The sequence below is a fragment of the Molothrus aeneus genome, chromosome W (genome assembly GCF_037042795.1).
Source record: "Molothrus aeneus isolate 106 chromosome W, BPBGC_Maene_1.0, whole genome shotgun sequence".
Classification (NCBI taxonomy): domain Eukaryota; kingdom Metazoa; phylum Chordata; class Aves; order Passeriformes; family Icteridae; genus Molothrus; species Molothrus aeneus.
In genome coordinates, this window is record NC_089679.1 from 10661989 (window position 1) to 10680890 (window position 18902).

The window sequence follows — 18902 nt, forward strand, 5'->3', positions numbered from 1 at the left end:
AACTAGCACAGGACTATGGTTTGGATTTGTGCTGAAACAGTGTGTGAAAATACAGGGATGTTTTTGTTATTGCTAAGCAGAGCTTACACAGCATCAAGGACTTTTCTGCTTCTCATACCGCCCTGCCAGTAAGTAGGCTGGGGATGCACGAGAAGTTGGGAGGGAACACAGCTGGGACATCTGACTCCAACTGATGAAAGGGATATTCCAGACCATATGACATCATGCTCAGCATATAAAGCTGAGGGAAGAAGGAAGTGGGGGATGTTTGGAGTGATGGCATTTGTCTTCCCAAGTAACTGTTATGCATGATGGAAATGGCTGAACACCTGCCTGCCCATGGGAAGGAGCGACCAAATTTCTTGTTTTGCTTTGCTTGCACATGTGGCTTTTGCTTTCTGTATTAAACTGTCTCTATCTAAACCCATGAGTTTTCTCAGTTTTACCCTTTTGATTGTCTCCCCCATTCTACCAGGGGAAAGTGAAGGAGCAGCTGTGTAAGGCTTAGTTCCCAGCTGGGCTTAAACCACAACAGAGTTGTATGCTGTGATATTGTCACTCTATAAAAGTTTTTTCTACAGATCTGTCCAACTGCTTTCAAGACTTCACTTACTGAAAGTGTATGCCCATCTTAAATTTTGTCTACTCCTAGCATTGTTGGGTTGGACTTTGTTGACAGCTAAATCCCCAGCCAGCCCTTCATTCACTCTACCCTACCCTTAGTGCAATGGAGGAGGAGAATTGGAAAGACAAAAGTAAGAAAACTCATAGATAAAGAGCTTACTAAGATGAAGGAAGAAACAAAAAAAAGTCATGCAAAGGCAAACACGTGCCACCTCCTATAAGCATCCTAACACCCAGCCAGTCTCCGAACAATAGCTACCTTCCCCAAACTCCCATCTACTCAGATTTTTTGCTAAGCATGACATCATATAGCATGACATCACTTTGATCAAGCCAGGTCAGCAGTTCAGGTTATGTCCCCATAAAACTTCTTATTCACCCCCAGCCTACTCATTGGGTGCACCACAGTGAGAAAACAGAAAGACTAGATACTATGCAAGTACTGTTCAGCAATAGCCAGAACACTGTTTTAGTCAGATCAAAACCACAGCACCATACCAGCTACAATGAAGAAAGTTAAATCCGTCTCAGCCAGATGCAGTACAGCAATGCACAGCTAAAGTTAAATTTGCATGCCTAAATGCCAAACTTTATCTTCACTAGGAAAATATGTTCCCATACTTACTTCAGATCTAAATTAAAGTTTAAATTTGGGGGTGAGGCCACAAAACCAGTTTAGGTTGATTCAAAACTCACCTTCAACAATCCTTCCCCTTTTGCACCAGCAATATTAGTGCTGGTGCAGACACAAAATGGAGCAGTTTGAGAGTTGATATAGCTAAAAAGTGATTATTTAAGGAATGAAACAGCTAACCATCTGATCATAGGAACACTAGACAAGGAAGGAATAAAGAAACATTAATGCAGATCTAGCTTGGCTTAAACTAATAAAGGACAACACTTACATCACTTATAAACAAGTAAGTTAAGACATGTTTGCATTTAATATTATTCCCATTACAAGTCCATTGACTTATATAAGTCTTTACATACCATCAATGCTACGGAAGTCCAGTAAGTACGTCCTGCTATCCACCTGATACAACTGTAGACTCATTTTGGAATATGCACTTGTCACTGGATTCTTGCTTCGAACACGCAGATAATATGGATTTACAACCTAGTACACAAGAGATTTGACTTAGTAACTAGAACTGTTTTAGAAGCACTGCACATAGTTTTTCTTATTTCAAGTCACTGATGTTATTAAGTGATTTCAGGTTTACCTGATGGAGATTTTATTACCAACAAAAACACACCAAAAAACCCTCAAACAAAACACCCTACTCAACATATTTCCAGAGCCCCAGTAGAAAGATTAAACACGTTAGCAAGATTATTCCTGCCAGCATAAATAGCCTTCCTCCCCAAACCGTTCCTGCACAGCAAACACAAGTAGTCAGTACAGGCATAGAAGACTATTTTCCACAGCACAGGAGAAGACAGTTTCATACTTCAAGGCCATGTTATTACACAGCTCAAAAAAAATGTACTGTTGTCTGCTGTAAAGACCCTTTATTCTTTACCTTCCATTCATAATCCAGTTGTTTGATTGCTCGACAAACTTCAGACATGATATCATTTGGTCTACTCTGACTCCGTATTCCCAAGTGCCACTTGGCTCTTCTTACACCTTGGTGTTTTGACTTCTGTGGATTTAGCTCATCAAGAGTATGGCGGGGACGTGGTGCTTCAGCTTCTAAGAATGGCACTCTTTCAGGATGAGGTCGAGACAGATTGTGATCATCAAGAAAAAAATCCGGTGGGCTTGTAGCCAAGTAGAAGTCTTTGGCCTCATTCATTATTCTCCTATTATCTATAATGAGGTGATAAGCAACCACTAAAGGATCCTGATGATTTTGGCTGTACAGAAAACTTAGCACTTCTTCTTCAGTGCATTCAAACTTCTCACACACTTCTTTTAAGGCTTCATCATCAATCATGGTAGAACTATATGACGGGTCTTCAGGAAACAGGTACTTGGGAAGGTCCTGCTTAAACCATTCATGTTGTCTAGATTTAAAAATAAAATCTGAGTATATATATGCAAAGCAAGCATTTTTATTATTAAATTATTTTTAAAATAAAATTATTCTTAGTCTATACAAAAAAGATCAACAGTTGTCAATACAAGTCCCCTTCTGTGCAACACAACAGTACATAGTGAAAAGTAATCATCTCCTTCACAAGATTTTGCTAGACATTTTGCAGGAGACTGAAAAATGCCTCTTTCTTCTAAGGGTTTCAACTACCTGATCTTGAATAATATCTTTGTATAAGTCAACCAGCTTTTTATATAAATAGATGTGGTTTTGGCCTTGGGTTTGTAGTTAGAGGTAGTAAAAAGAAAAATAATTTTAGTTTTGAGATATTTTCAACTGAAATATATATGCCACCCAATCAAAGTTGTCCCTCCCCAAGTACATACATAAGAATACTTAACAAATTAAAGAAATCTTGATACTGAATATTTTTTTTAGTAGATGTTTGAACACTGAAGTCACATGCTCCCCACCCCCAACAAGCTGCCTATGAGTTTTCCATTCAGAAAACCCCTGCTGTCTCTTCAAGCCGTAAAGAGTTGAGGGAAGGCTACAGAAGAGTTGATCTGTACCTCTTTACTAGTGTATCCATAGGCTAAGAGTGAAAAGGAAATATATAGAAGGAACCAAATACTTAGGTTGCCCAATCATACAAAAATAAATAATTTTGTGTGCCTAGAGTAAGCTGTTTAACTAGTCGTAGGATACGATATGATGCTAATTTTATAAGTATTCTATTCTATAGCATAAAGAATTGCTACAGATTTAAGAGCAGTTATATTGATCAAGCTCTAGTCAGTATGAGCCTGAGAACATGCCTCAGCACAACTGAATTGAGCAAAATGTACTTGCATCATATGAAAGCAATTAACTTAGAAGTAGAAAAAGTTTTTCCTATATGATTATAAAGCACAGCTCTAGCTGAATAACTGAATATTTTGTCACTATTTGTTACAGTGGGCGTCTTTCTTTGCATGCGCATACCACTAGAAAAATTAAGGGAGTCAATTAAAGTCAAAATTTTATCTTTTAAACTGAGATGATGTTTCATAGCTAACAAGACAAAATTGTTTAGGATTCAAAAATCCATCCATGCTCTGTAGTCAACAATTTTCAACATCTTTTTTCATATCACTTCTCTTTCGGACTTATTTAACATGACTTAGATGAAGGGATAGGAACTTAGCTTAAGTTTTACAATGTTTAGTTCTCAGTGCTTTGATTTCTGCAAGGCTTCTCAATGACTTCTATGCCTCAGTCTTCAACAGCAAGTGCTCCAGCCACACCCCCCCAAGTTAAGCAAGGGAGTGGGAGAATGAAGACCCTAAGCCTACTGTAGAAAAATATCAGGTTCAAGACTATGTAAAGAACCTGAATGTGCACAAGTCCATGGGACCCAATGAGATTCATTCATGGGTCCTGAGGGATCTGGCAGAGAAAGTTGCTAAGCCACTATCCATCATTTTTGAAAAATCGTGGCAGTCAGGTGAACTTCCCAAGGACTGGAAAAAAGGAAATGCAATTCCCATTTTTAAAAAGGGGAAAGCAGAAGACCCAGGGTACTACAGCCCAGTCAGTCTCACCTCTGTGCCAGGCAAGATCATGGAGCAGATTCTCCTGGAAATTATGCTAAGGCACATGGAAAACAGAGGTGATTGTTAACAGCCAACATGGCTTTATAAAAGGGAAATCATGCCTGACAAATTTGGTGACCTTCTGTGACAGGGCTACAGCATTGGTAGATAGGGCAGAGCAACTGGCATCATCTGCCTGGACTTGTGCAAAGTGTTTGACACTGTCCCGCATGACATCCTTGTCTCCAAATTGGAGAGACATGGATTTGATGGATGGCCCACTCGGTGGATAAAGAACTGGCTGGTCGCATGCAAAGAGTTGGGGTCAACAGCTCATTGTCCACATGGAGACCAGTGATGAGTGGTGTCCCTCAGGGGTGGGTACTGGGGCCAATACTGTTCAACATCTTTGTCGACAACATGGACAGTGGGATTGAGGGCACCCCCAGCAAATTTGCTGACACCATCGAGCTGTGTGGTGCAGTTGACACAATGGAGAGAAAGGATGCCATCTAGAGGGACTTTGACACGCTTGAGAAGTGGGCCTGTGTAAACCTCATCAAGTTCAACAAAACAAAGTACCAAGTCCTACACCTGGGTCAAAGAAATCCCAGGTACACCTACAGGTTGGGCAGAGAAGTGATTGAGAGCAGCTCTGCAGAGAAGGACTTGGGGGTGATAAGTAATGAAAAATTCACCATGAGCTGGCAGTCAGCACTCACAGCCCAGAAAGCCAATGGAATCCTGGGCTTCATCCAAAGGAGCATGGCCAGCAGGGTGAGGGAGGTGATTCTCCCCCTCTGTTCTGCTCTTGTGAGACCCTACCTGGAGTACTGCATTCAGGTCTGGTGTCCCCAACATAAGGACATGGATTTGTTGGAGCAAGTCCAGAGAAGGGAGACTAACTTGATAAGAGGATTGTAGCACCTTCTCTATGAAGACAGGCTGAGAAAGTTTGGGCTGTTCAGCCTGGAGAACTCATAGCACCTTCCCCTATCTGAAGGAGCCTACAGGGAAGCCAGAGAGGGACTCTTTGTTCAGAACTGTAGTGATAGGACAAGGAGTAATGGGTACAAATTGAAAGAGGGGAAACTTAGGTTAGATATTAGGAAGAAATTCTTTATTGTGTGGGTGGTCAGGCACTGGGACAGGTTGCCCAGGAGGTTGTGGATGCCCCATCCCTGGAAGTGTTCAAGGCCAGGTTGGATAAGGCCTTGAGCTATAGAGAGTAAGACAGAGAGTACAGTGGAACTGATAAAGGAGCCTGATATCTTAGGCCTGATTGAACAGAAACCATAGGAGAGACAGACACAGATAACTGCTCCCTGGTGTAGAAGTGACCAAGAGACATGTTGTGAAACTTTGTGATAAGATAATGATTACCAGGTAACGGATGTCATGTGTAACCAACAGGAAATTGTTACCAAAAATAGAACCCTATATAAGTGTCATACAAGTCAACCCTATATAAATACTTTGTATTCTCAATAAAAATCGGCTTCTGATTCAAGTTCAGATGTCCCTGTCTCTCCATCGCCAATAATTGGTAGCCCCGTGTGAGGAGCAAGAACCAGCCTATCTGGCTGCAGTCAGCGAGCCCCTCAGAACTGGAAGTGCTAGTGCAAGAACCAGGAGCGGGCCCAAAATAATCTCTCCACGAAGAAGGAGGTGAGCCAGGGGGAACATGGGACAAAGCATGTCTAAAGAGAGAGGCGTTTTTAAACTAATGCTTGCTTTGCTTGTAAAACATGTCAAGTCCTTGCCAAAGCTGGACTCGAAACTCATTCTAAAATGGGTGGCTGTTAAACGTTCTGACATCGCTGACTCCTCTATTTTTACAAGTGCTGTTTGGGATGATGTGGGAGTTAAGCTCTATGATTTAGCCACTACAGGACACAAGCTGGCAATGTGTATGCTCCCATCCTGGAGAATGATTTTTGAGACATTGAAAAAGCAAGAGCAGTCTCAGGCTGTATCCTCTGCAGATACCGCTGGCCTCCTACCCCACTCTGACTCTCCCTACCCACTTGAAACTGGCGCCCCTCATACTGAAGAGTGGCTGCAGCCATCAACCTCCACTCTGCCCAGATAAAGGAGGGGAAGGCATCCTGTCTCACAGTTGTTAACAGCCTAGATTGCTACCTGCGGCTCTAGCAGTGAGGAGGACAGGGACCCCATCGATCTGGGACCTTCAGATTATGAGACTGATCTATTCCCTCTTGACCCTCATGATAACTGGATGCGGTTAAAGAAAAAGGCTCTTAAGGAGGGAGATTTTGATATCGCAGCAAAAATAGTCACGCCGGTCAGGCTTTGCGGCACCAGGGGAAACAACCCACAGTGGGAACCCCTCGCTATTCGGAAATTAAGGGACTACGCCACACGGCTACAGAACACGGGCTAGGGTCTCTCTATTTTGTTAATCTTTAACAGTCTACATTGTCAACTCATCCTATGACCCCCTCATGATTTAAAGGGACTGGCGAAAGTATTATTAACCCCAACTCAGTATGCTATTTTTGATGCTTAGTGGAAGAAGGGGTTAGAAGTTTTGCTTGTAAGGTTTGTAGGGCATACAAACCAGAATATCACAGCCCTCATGATTGACCACCTGGCCGGGGAAGGGGCTCACTCAGACCCTGTGGGGCAAGCCCGCATTCCTAGAGAAGCCCTTGAGGGCATTACTGAAGCTGCGTGTATCACATTTTTAAAGGTTCCCGATGCTGCGACCCCCCAAAAAGTATTTACTACTGTAAAGCAAGGACCAGCTGAATCTTATATGCAATTTATTGACGGCTTAAAACAAGCTTGTGAAAGACAAATTGAGAATGACATTGTCAGAGAGGTGTTGCTTTTAAAATTAGCTGTTGAAAATGCTAATGAGGACTGTAAAAAACTGCTTAAGTCCTTGACCAAGGAGGAACCCACCCTGCTGGAAATGATTGAGGCATGTAATGGCCTTGGCACACTTCAGCATACAGCAACAGTTACTTATGAGGCTGTGGGGGCTGGTATAGCTAATGCCTTTGCAGCTTTGAAGATTATGCCAGGGGACCCACAAACATGCTTCGGGTGCAAAAAATCTGGGCATTTGAAAAAGGACTGTTTCCAAAAGGGGGAGGCCAGATCCAAAGCTCACAGTATTTGCCCTCAGTGCCATAAAGGAAGGCATTATGCTAATCAATGTCATTCCAAGTATGATTTTGAAGGGCATCCGATATCAGGAAACTGGAGCTGAAGAACGGGGTGGCACCGCGCACAGACACAAATGCCCCAGTGGATGCCTCAGAGCAGAACACAGCAAGCCTCAGCCCAGCCACCGCCACAAGCAGCCTTTGCCGGACCGTTGCCGATTTACAACCCGCCACACCAGGAAGCACTGGACTGGACCTGGCAACCTCCATCACAGTAACGTTACTTGATTCATCTGTTCATTTGCTTCCCACAGGAGTTTTTGGACCACCAGGGCAGCGTATGCATGCATTGCTTTTAGGTTAGTCATCCACCTCTTTGATGAGACTGTTTGTTCTCTCTGGGGTTATAGACTCTGACTCTGACTATGAAATTATGATTATGGCCTGGACACCTCAACCACCTTGCACCATTCCCCAAGGAACTCGAATAGTTCAATTGATTTTACTTCCCCAAACCATGAACATACCATTCACAGACATAACGCTATAAGGGGAATTTGGGTCTACTGGGACACCCAAGTATGCTGGGTACAACCTATATTAGAACAATGCCCCACATGCCGATGTACCCTGACATTAAATGGACAAGAGATAACACTTGTCAGTCTCATAGACACAGGGGCTGATGTTACAGTTATCTCTCAAGCTAAATGGCCCTCACAGTGGTCCCTTGCTGAAGTGCCTCAGGCACTTTCAGGCATTGGAGGGAGCAGCTACAGGTATCAAAGCTGGCACTTGATATAGATCAAAGGCCCTGAGGGACACCTCACCTCAGTCAAATCATTTGTGTTACCAGTGCCGATGGTGCTATGGGGGAGGGATGTTCTCTACCAATGGAACTTTAGAATTCAATCAGATTTTTAATGGGGGCCATTGAAGCATGAAACACTTTAAAACCAACCTGAAAAACAGAAAATCCAGTTTGGGTGGATCAATGGTCCCTACCATTGCAAAAACTGTGTGCATTAATGGAGTTGGTCCAACAACAACTCCAGAAAGGACATATTGTCCCTTCTACCAGTCCTTGGAATTCTTCTGTGTTTGTTATCAAAAAACAAACTGGCAAGTGGCGTTTACTCCATGATCTTCAAAAAATTAACGCAGCTATGGAGGACATGGGGGCATTACAGCCTGGTCTCCCACCTCCTACCACGATCCCCCAAAACTGGCACTTGACTGTTATTGATTTAAAAGATTGATTTTTTTATATTCCTTTACATCCTGATGATGCTCCTAAATTTGCCTTTTCAGTTTTAATCACAAACATGCAGGTTCCCTTACAGTGATAGCACTGGGTTGTTTTACTTAAAGGCATGAAAAACTCCTGTACTATTTGCCAGTGATATGTTGCTAAGGTCCTCAAACATGTTCATCAACAAATGCCTAATATTCTTTTTTATCATCATATGTTCTTGTAGCAGCTGAAGAACAGGAAGTCATGGAGAAAACCTTAGCCCTTGTCACATAAGCTGTAAATCAGGCAGGGCTTTGCATAGCTCCCGAAAAGGTACAAAAACACCTCCCATGGAGGTATTTGCGGTGGCACATTGGAGTCCATTCAATTTCCCCCCAAGCTCTGCAAATTCAGATAAACATTCGCACCTTACATGATGTGCAAAAACTTTTGGGAGCAATCAATTGGGTGCGATCCTTGTTAGGAATTTCAAATGCAGAGCTAAGTCCTTTGAATTGCTAAAATAAGACTCAGACCTTTTATCACCTAGGTAACTTTACAAGCTCAGCAGGTGCTGCAATGCATATCTGATGCCTTAGTAAGCCAACAAGCTGAACACTGGGCATCTGAACTGCCTTTCTTTTTAATAATTTTGCGTCCAGCAAAAAGGCCCCACACTTTGATTTATCAATGAGACTCCAAGGCACCAGACCCTTTGCTTATCATTGAATGGATTTTTTTACCAGACCAAATGACCAAAACCATCAGTACTCAACATGAAATGATGGCCCAATTAGTTGTTAAGGTCTGACAAAGACTCACTTCTCTTGAGGGAGTGGAATTTTCCACTATTTTCCTACCTCTTACCACCTTTTATTAGAATTGGATATTTCAGGAATCAGAGGATGTTCGGATGGCCTTTGCCGAATTCAGTGGACAAATCTCAATACATCCTCCAAAACATAAGCTTTTAATACCTCTATTTCAATTGATAGAAAAACCAAAGAAGAGTGAGGTTCCACTTCAAGCTTTAACAGTATTCATAGATGGTTCTGGTCGCTCTCATAAATCAGTGGTAATATGGAGAGATCCCTCTTCTAGTGACTGGAGAGCAGATGCATCCACAATTGAGGGGTCCCCCCAAATTGTTGAACTTGCTGCTGTTGTCAGAGCTTTTCAAAAATTTTCTGTTCCTTTTAATGTGGTTACAGATTCAGCTTATGGTGCAGGAATCGTGATGAGAGCAGAAGCATCAGAGAGGTTGAAAATTCACAACTTTTTAATTGGTTGCAGCTCCTTGTTTTTTTCTTATAAAATAGAACGTCTCATTACTTTGTTATGCATATTCGATTGCATATAGACCTTCCCGGATTTTTGGCTGAAGGGAACAGGCAAGCTGACCTTTGAACAATGACTGTACTACAAACTGTTCTACCTAATAAGATAGAACAGGCTAAATTGAGCCATTCTTTTTTTCACCAAAATGCTGCTGCTTTGCTTTGACACATTGGCATTACCAAAGCCCAAGCTTCAGCAATTATTGCTGTTTGTCCCGATTGCCAAAGGTGTTCTTTTCCCTCTGTTGCAGGAGGTCCTAATCCCAGAGGGCTTCAGAGCCTTCAAATCTGGCAGTCCGACTTTACCCATTTTTCTGAATTTGGTCGCTTAAAATACATTCATTCTTCTATTGATATCTTTTTTGGTGCTCTTTTTGCATCAGCCCATTCAAGGGCAACAGCTAAAGATGTCTGTAGACACTTCACTGCTGTTTTTGCATCTCTTGGTATACCATCTGAAGTAAGGACAGACAATGGACCAGCTTATACTTCCCGTCAAGTTACTACCATTTTTGCCTTGTGGGGAATTATGCACAAAACAAGTATTCCTCATTCCCCAACAGGCCAATCTATCATTGAACAGGCTTATGGCTCCCTCAAGCATCTCTTAAGTCAACAGAAGGGGGAACCGGAGATGGCATCCCTGCCGAGAGACTACAGAAAGCCCTTTATGTTTTCAACTCTTTGCATTGTTCTTTGATGGACCCCAACCCACCGATTGTTCGACATTTTAATTGTAATTTACAATTGCAACAAAAGGAAAAACCCCCTGTTTTAGTGAAGGATCCAGAATCCAGTAAAATATTGGGGCCTTATCCTTTGGTCACCTGGGGTAGAGGTTTTGCTTGTGTCTCCACAGAGAATGGTCCCAAGTGGATTCCAGCAAAGACTGTGAAGCTGTTTACAGAACCTTTGCATCACCAGAAGATTCACCTTTAACACCAACATCAGAGGAGAATCCTTGTGAACAGGACCTCGCCACATCAGCACCTGTTTGACCTATGCAAATGTGTTGAATATGGGATACTGTGGTACTGCACATCTCATAAAAGGCAAGGTGCTTGCTGTCAATGTGATCCAACGAGAAGCAGCAGAAATAACACACAAATTCAATGATTAGTGTGTGGGTATAAGTTTGATCTACCTGAACAATTGGAAATTACTCCAAACCAGTGGCTTATTCCTACTGAGAATAAGGATAAATTATGACTTCCTGAATACTATGGTATTTACTGGGAATTGTTTCTAGTGCTCAGACATGGCCTGTTAACCAACCTAAAACAGATGTTTGGGTAACCTTGGTGAATGTTACAGGACAAGATATGTTGTGTTTGGCCACTGCATCCCCTGATAATCCTTTTTCAATGTGCCTTGCTGCTCTGCCCTTAGACAATTGGCCTTGCCTGAGTCAGGCAAATACAATGTTGCAAAACAGCAATCATGCCTGGGATCAATGGACCCCTTATTTTCCCTGGTGTCCCTTGAGCCTCAAGAGTTAGAACTTCTGGGCTCAGTGAAAATGGATCTTTGTAAAAGGTTTAATTATTCTGGGAAAAATCAGTCTAAGGCTTGGGCTGTTTCCCCTCATGAACCTGTGTATAAAAATGCGAGCGCATGGTGTAATTATACATCCAGGATTATTTCTTGCTAAACCAATGCTCCATTACTTTTACCTCCTGGAGTATTTTTAATTTGTGGGGATTTGGCTTGGCCTGCCATCCCATTGCATAATAAAAGGAAGACCATGTAGCCTTGGGCAATTATCCCTTTTAACCCCAAACACGTCTGTGATTTTTTGTCACGGTACGATAGGTTGGATTCAAACCTATATAGAGGACCCTCAGCCAACCCTGTTCAAGCTTAGATGCAGGCACACCACTGGCCAGAGATCTAAGCGGGGAGAGATCTCAACCCATCAGCTGTTTTAACACGGGACTTTCAAACCCCCGTATAAAGAGTCTTCCATAATAAACCACTGCTGTTTGTCTCATGATCTTCCGAGAGTTCATGTCATTTGTCTGTCTCTGACCATGACCTCACGTAACACGTGGTGCTCCTGTGTGAGGACACAGCCATCTCTGTGTACTGTGCAGGGGAGACAAAAGCAGCATAGGAGCCAGAGAAGCTGAAAAAGCTGAAAAATAGAAGAAAAACCCCACCGAAGAAATCGTGGCTTTGTCTCTGTGCAGGATCATTCAGTTATGAAGGTATGGAAACTTCTTCTTGAGGAATGGGACATCGATTATGATGAAGAGGCATCGTTAGCTTTAATAACGTGGGCTAAGAACCACAGATTGGACACAACTAAAGAGGCTGCCCTTGATTTGAATACTTGGGCGCGAACTGGCCAATTTATAATTCAAGCAGCTTCCAGAGGTGATGAAAGCCCAATAAAACTTATAAAGCCCCGGAAACTTATTTTAGATTTGATGAGCATTGCAGTAAAGTGGAAAAATTATAAGAAAAAGGCCTCATAATATCAGGCCTGCTCTGTTAGCCTGTCATTTCTTCTAAGGGAAGCTAGCACTTTGCAAGTTCCCATGTGAAAGCAATCCTGGTGTGAGCAGTTCGTTAGCATAACAATCTATTCCTGCGTGAAAAAACGACTAGCCACCTCTATGAATTGTTTTTACACCGTTAGAAAAATGAAAACTATCTCTCACAAACAACTTTTCCTGCATGTACACACCGGGGGTTTGAGTGACCAGTCAATACAGGATAACAACTTGTTACTAACCAATAAAAGTAATTGGCAAGAAAGCTACTAACCAATTGGAGTCACACATGAGGTCTGTAAAACTGTATAAAACCGAGTTACGTGAATTTAGAAGGGGCTTTTTTCCACCATGAAGAAAATGGAGTCGGCGTGATTAATTCCCATAGATGAGACTGTTAAATACCGGGGCACATGGTGAGGAGTGGGCACCAGAGGCGTTAGTGGGGGAGTTGGGCACCCTTCCAAGCCCACAGATGATGTGGCTGGATGAAATGGTCACCCTGTGGGGCTCTGCCGTCCTGTGCGGCTGCGTCACCCTGAATGTGCCCCCTGCACCGGCACCGTACCCTGGCAAGCCACTTTCCACAACCCCCACACGTGGCAGTGCTCCGGTGCACGGACAAACTGCGTCAGGCAACAACGAGCCAGATTCTGCGATCGCTCCACGTGGCAGGGCCTCAGCGTGTTTCCACTGTGCAACAGAGGGGGGCGGCAGAGCTCAGAGTAGCAGCAATTCTGCGGTGGCCAGTGGGGCCCCAGCAGCAGGCGGAACCACAGCAAGCAGCGAAGGTGCGCCCGTGCAAGATGCTGGGCAGTGCTGGAACACCCTGTGCCCGCGCCACGGGGATGCAGTGTGGTGCCAGAACGCCCTGTGCCCACGCTGTGGGGGTGCTGTGCAGCACTAGAGCACCCAGTGTCCACGCCGTGGGGCTGATGTGCTGGGTCAGACCACACCGCCATCTTGGCTGAGCATCCTGTGACCATGACGCAGCTCCATGCGGCTCCCGGGATCACTCCCTCACCACCGGAGCTGCCCACGCCCATCATCACCATGGAAATGCCTGGACCGTCCCTGCCTGGAGCTGGTTGGCTCAGCCCACAAACTGCGCTCACAGTCCCAGCTCTGCTGGTCATGCCTGCTGCTGCAACACAGGGATGGGGCCCGAGATGATGTCACTAGAAATGCCTGGATGTTGGCACTACATCACACCCGGAAATGCACCGAAACCAGGAAGTCCCAGCACTACGATGTTGAGTCCCGCCCCCAGCCCAGCACGTGTCGCTGCCATTGCACCATCACACCTACAGCCAAAGTTCTAACAACCCGAAGAAGCCCTTGCAACCCTGCCGACAACAGCTCCAGCCTCTCTGATGTTCCGAGCAGAAACCATCCCCACTCGTGACCTGGTAATCTTCTGGATGGAGGTAAAACAAAAAGCGATAGAATGTGGGGATATAGAGGGGGCTGAACTAATTTTTGTACCCATGTATTCACCATCATCAGAGGACTAGCAGTGAGAGGGGGAGCAATTGCAGCATTCCCAGTTGTATTAGGTAATGGGACAACACCCGACAAATACGTGCCCTTTAATTGGCAAATCCTTTCAGAGCTATGCCAACTGGCTGTTAAACACAGGTTAGGGTCACCTGCTGTTGCAAATAGGCTTTGATTTATAACTGCTAGTGAATTAACCCCCTATGATACGAAGCAAATTGCAAAATTACTCTGTACTGCAGTGCAATATATGATGTTTGAATCAGCCTGGATGTCTTATGCAGAAGACCAGGGACTGCAAAATTCAAGAGCTTCGCAGCAGGACCCATGTTTTGGGTCAGGGATTTCTCAACTTATGGAACTGCCCCCCATGGAAGACCCACAAACCCAAGCACGCCTGGACCCCTTAATCCTAGCCCAAGCAAAGGACTTAGCAATGCGAGCTCTAACAAAAAGTACAAATATGTCTGTGTCTACCCAAAGTTATTCAAGTATAAGATAAAACCCCAACAAACTATATATGCGGTTCATAGAACAATTGCAAGATGCTATGAAAAAACAGATAGCAAACAGAAAAGCAAGGAGCCAATTAATACTACAGTTAGCACAAGATAATGCAAATGAAGACTGTAGAAAGATAATAGATGCATTACCTAAAGAGAATCCATCCCTAGAGGATATGATAAATGCATGTCCTAAGGTTGTGACTGGATCTCACAACATGGATATGTTAGCTAATACTATTACAGCTGCTGTTAAACAAACTCCCCATTGCTACAGATGTGGACAACAAGGCCGTGTGAAGGTAAACTGGTCACACCAGTCCATACCACAGGGGACATTTCAAAGACAGCCCCAAATGTACTGGACTCAGGTAGTAAGTGATCAAAGACCTAATATGGTCTGTCCTGCCCTACGTCCTGCCTGAGCCCACAAGCAGCATCCTCCTGACGGCCTGTGTAAGAGATGGTCCGAAGTTTCCCTCTTTTGCCCCACGACTGTCACAAGGACAGAGACTAAGACCCTGAAGACCGTGACTGGAGTTCTGGCCTGGTTGAGGTAGATGCTCGCCAAGTGATTGTTTGCAGGTGTGCTTGCTGTGTCACCACAGTCTTACACCTGCTTCACGCTACCCGCTCATCACAATAGCCCATGAATTTCCCCACCTCTTGGCCAGATGCCACCCGATTTGGAGAAAGTCTGACTTTCTAGGGTAACTTTGGTGATCCCCCACAGAAAATCCCTCATCTGCCTGACGACCACCATGATGGACGGAGGATTGAAGCCCCCTCCCAAGGACTGAGACCCTTATAATTCCAACACAGGGGCACTGACCTGACTGAAGTGGGATGTTTGCAAAGTGTTGCCTGCAGATGTGTTCTCTGGACCAAGAACAATGGGTCCCGCTCACTGCTGAAATTGACTTGCCCTGCTTCGGAACATGGACTGTCTGTACCCGTTTTTCAATAGACTTATTTCTCCATTGTCTTTTACCTATTCCCCCCTTGTCAGAGGACTATAATAGACCCCTGAGTTAACCAAGACTTTGAGATTCTCCACAACGCAACAAGACGGATCTGTTGGCTGGACCACGAGGATTTCGTCTCTCTGTTGGTAGCTATTCCTCCCCTCTTTCTCTCTCTCTCTATCCTTTATCTCCTTTCTAATCCTTCTATTGCATTTGCTGTGGGCACTCAATAAAAGGTGCATTTGTTTTGATTAATACTGAAATCCCCTCTGTGTTGTTTTTGCACTCTGAGATCAGTTAACGAACCATCACGACCCCTGCTTGTACTAGTGGATCGTGACAGCCTGTCAACAAACATTGTGGAGCCATGTGTGGAACAGTGATGGAAACAACTTGTTTATCTACCTCATGGAAATCTGGGACTATTGAAGTGACAGTTCATTTAAGGACTTTCTTTGTTTACAAATTGTTTTTCTGTTTACAAACTGTTTTTCTGATAATTGGGTTTTTCTAATGGTTCTATGGGTTAAATCGTTTCTTAGTGTTAGAGTTAAGTTGTAACTTGTACTTATAAGTAGTTAACCTTTGGCATGTTAACCTGAAGGATTGTGATCTCGCCTAACAGCTCCTGGAAGTGAGTGCTACAACTCCAGTGGTACGTGGGACAGATCGCTGGCTGAGGGGAGCTAGGTTTGTCAAATTCGGTGGAAAACCTCATTCAAATTAGACCCATGCTGTCTTCTGTCACCCTGTCTGCAAAGGGCCCTTGCAGGTAGGATAACAGACAACATTTTACATTTTTTATTAAAAAGGAAAGGAGGAATTGTCACAGTACAATAGGTTGGATTCAAACCTATACAAGGGACCCTCAGCCAACCCTGTTCAAGCTTAGATGCAGGCACACCACTGGCCAGAGATCTGGGCAGAGAGAGATCTCAGTCAATCAGCTGTTTTAACACGGGACTTTCAAACCCCCCATATAAAGAGTCTTCCATAATAAACCGCTGCTGTTTGTCTCATGATCTTGGGGGAGTTCGTGTTGTTTGTCTGTCTCCAACCACAACCTCACATACCAATTTTTCAGCATAAATATCCCTCTAAAGTTAAGCGAACCTTACATGCTTTTGACAAAGATTGTGATGACCGGTTTGATTTTTGGTATAAAGGACAGCAATGGGCAGCATCATTTTTCCCCCTGGTGTAGTAGCAAGAAAAGTTTTAGGATTACTTAACAAATTAGGTTATTGGCTAGCTAGACAAACTAATGCTATGTCCTTAGCATTAACAGGACTTTTAGCTGATGTCGATTCTATTAGACATGCTACATTGCAAATTAGGGCAGCGATAATTTTTTTGCTTTTAGCACAAGGACATGGATGTGAGGAATTCAATGGAATATGTTGCATGAACCTGTCCGACCACTCTCAATCAATCCATGCAAGCATTCAAGCCCTGAAAGAGGGTGTAAACAAACTGCAAGTAGATGATGGATTTGATTGGCTAGGTAGACTTCTGGGGGATTGGGGACTTGGTGGATGGATAAGAAATTTAGTTAAAATAGGCTTATATGTATTAGGCATTATATTATGTATTGTTATGGTTATTCCTTGTATTTTACAGTGTGTGAAAAAACTAATAGACAAGTCACTTGAGTGTATTTTTAGTTGAAAGGAAAGGGGGAGGTATAGACAGTAAGAGAGAGTACAATGGAACTGATAAAGGAGCCTGATATCTTAGGCCTGATCAAGCAGAAACCATGGGAGAGACAGACACAGATCTCTGGTGTAAAAGTGACCAAGAGATATGTTGTGAAACTTTGCGATAAGATAATGATTACCAGGTAACAGATGTCATGAAGAATGTGTAACCAATAGGAAATTGTTACCAAAAATAGAACCCTATATAAGTGTCATACAAGTCAACCCTATATAAACACTTTTTATTCTCAATAAAAATCGGCTTCTGATCCAAGTTCAGATGTCCCTGTCTCTCCATTGCCAATATTAAGCAACCTGGTCTAGTGGAAGGTATCCCTGCCCATGGCAGGGGGGTTGAAATTAGATGATCTTTAAGTCCCTTCCAACCGTTTAACATTCTATGAAACTACTTTCCATTTTAATGAAGTAGTAAGGGATATATGTAACACATTTTTTGTTTTACTGAAAGAACAAAAACATTGCTAACTTAAAAACTTCCATTCCTAAATGAGGAAGCATCTTCACTAAGGTAGTATTTCAGAGCTCTCTCCTTAGAGCTTCTTACAAATAAAACAGGAATACCTAACTCTGCTATTGCATGAAGCTACCTTTTTTTAATTCTACCCACTGTTCACTTGTCAAAAAGTGGTCACCCTCTCCATAATTCTATCTTGAAATCTGGAGTCCATGATGTCTATCTCTATCTGCAGTCTTAAACTTATCAGTATTCTATGTAGCAATTGTCACTCGTACACAGGTTCGTGGCAGGGTTTTCAAGCTAGAATAGTGAGTGCCATCTTATACATGGAATATTCAACCTCAATAGATTATTTTGCTGAGTCTGCAGAAATATTAATAAAAGCAATAGTTATCAGGTTAAAGAGTCATAACTTCCCCTCAGACATTTACCATACAAAACAGCAGTTCAAATCAGCAAATATTTTTCTTGCCCAGAGAAGTCAATACTGTACAGTTTTTGCAAACCATTCTGCAGGTAAACAGGCTTGATTTAGCACTCTTAAATGTAGAATTTCACAGAATTTTTATATGCAACATATATATTTGTTCTACTCTGACCACCAGTAGATACTTCATTGGCCACAGGAGATCAGAGCCAGAGCTAAAGCCAAAAAAACAGAAGTTGAATTTTTCATCTCAGACTATAAACCAGGGACAAGCTATATAAATTATTTCTTTGTTCTGCATATTTTCATTAAAATTAACATTCCAGCCTCCTCTGATCAGATATCAGTTAACATTTTACCTAATGTTTCTGATTGTTGCTCTCTTCATTGGATCTACTTGCAGCATGTGTTTCAGAAGACTAGATACAGATGGATTCAGGTATTGAGGGGTATAAAAGATACCATCACATATCTTCTTAAAAAGGGTTGGCACATGATCATCATCAAATGGAAGTGTTCCACATAACAAAGCATAGAGAATAACTCCACTGCTCCAAATATCTACTTCTGGACCTGCATATAATCTGGGAAAAAAAGTTAAATATTAGCAATTTGTGCTTAATACATTTAAATAGATTTTTTTTCTACATTCTTAAATTGTATCATGTTAATCAAGAGTATATGAACTTTGGACAACTAATCTGCACTCACTATACCATTCAGTACTATGCCTTGAACTCATGTCTTTCCTCTTCACATATGTAACAGAAACTAGAAAAGTACTTCGTTTTCCTCTCTATTGCATAAAAATAATCCACAGATACAATTTAAGATAATGGCAAACTGAAAGAAACTTGCAGCTACTACCAAGAAAGCCCATGTTATACATCGCTAT

At 42.8% G+C, this 18902-nt stretch overlaps 1 protein-coding gene across 5 annotated transcripts in view; it reads right to left on the reverse strand.

The window, feature by feature from the left end:
• Positions 1-18902, reverse strand: part of LOC136568526 (5'-AMP-activated protein kinase catalytic subunit alpha-1-like) — a 74588-nt gene that overhangs the window by 14878 nt on the left and 40808 nt on the right. For all 5 annotated transcript variants that reach the window (XM_066568538.1, XM_066568539.1, XM_066568540.1 and 2 more), the window contains 3 exons: positions 18367-18591; positions 2151-2637; positions 1618-1744 (listed from right to left, as the gene is read on the reverse strand). In XM_066568538.1, the coding sequence (XP_066424635.1) occupies positions 1618-1744; positions 2151-2637; positions 18367-18591 (839 nt within the window). The remainder of the gene's footprint in view (positions 1-1617; positions 1745-2150; positions 2638-18366; positions 18592-18902) is intronic.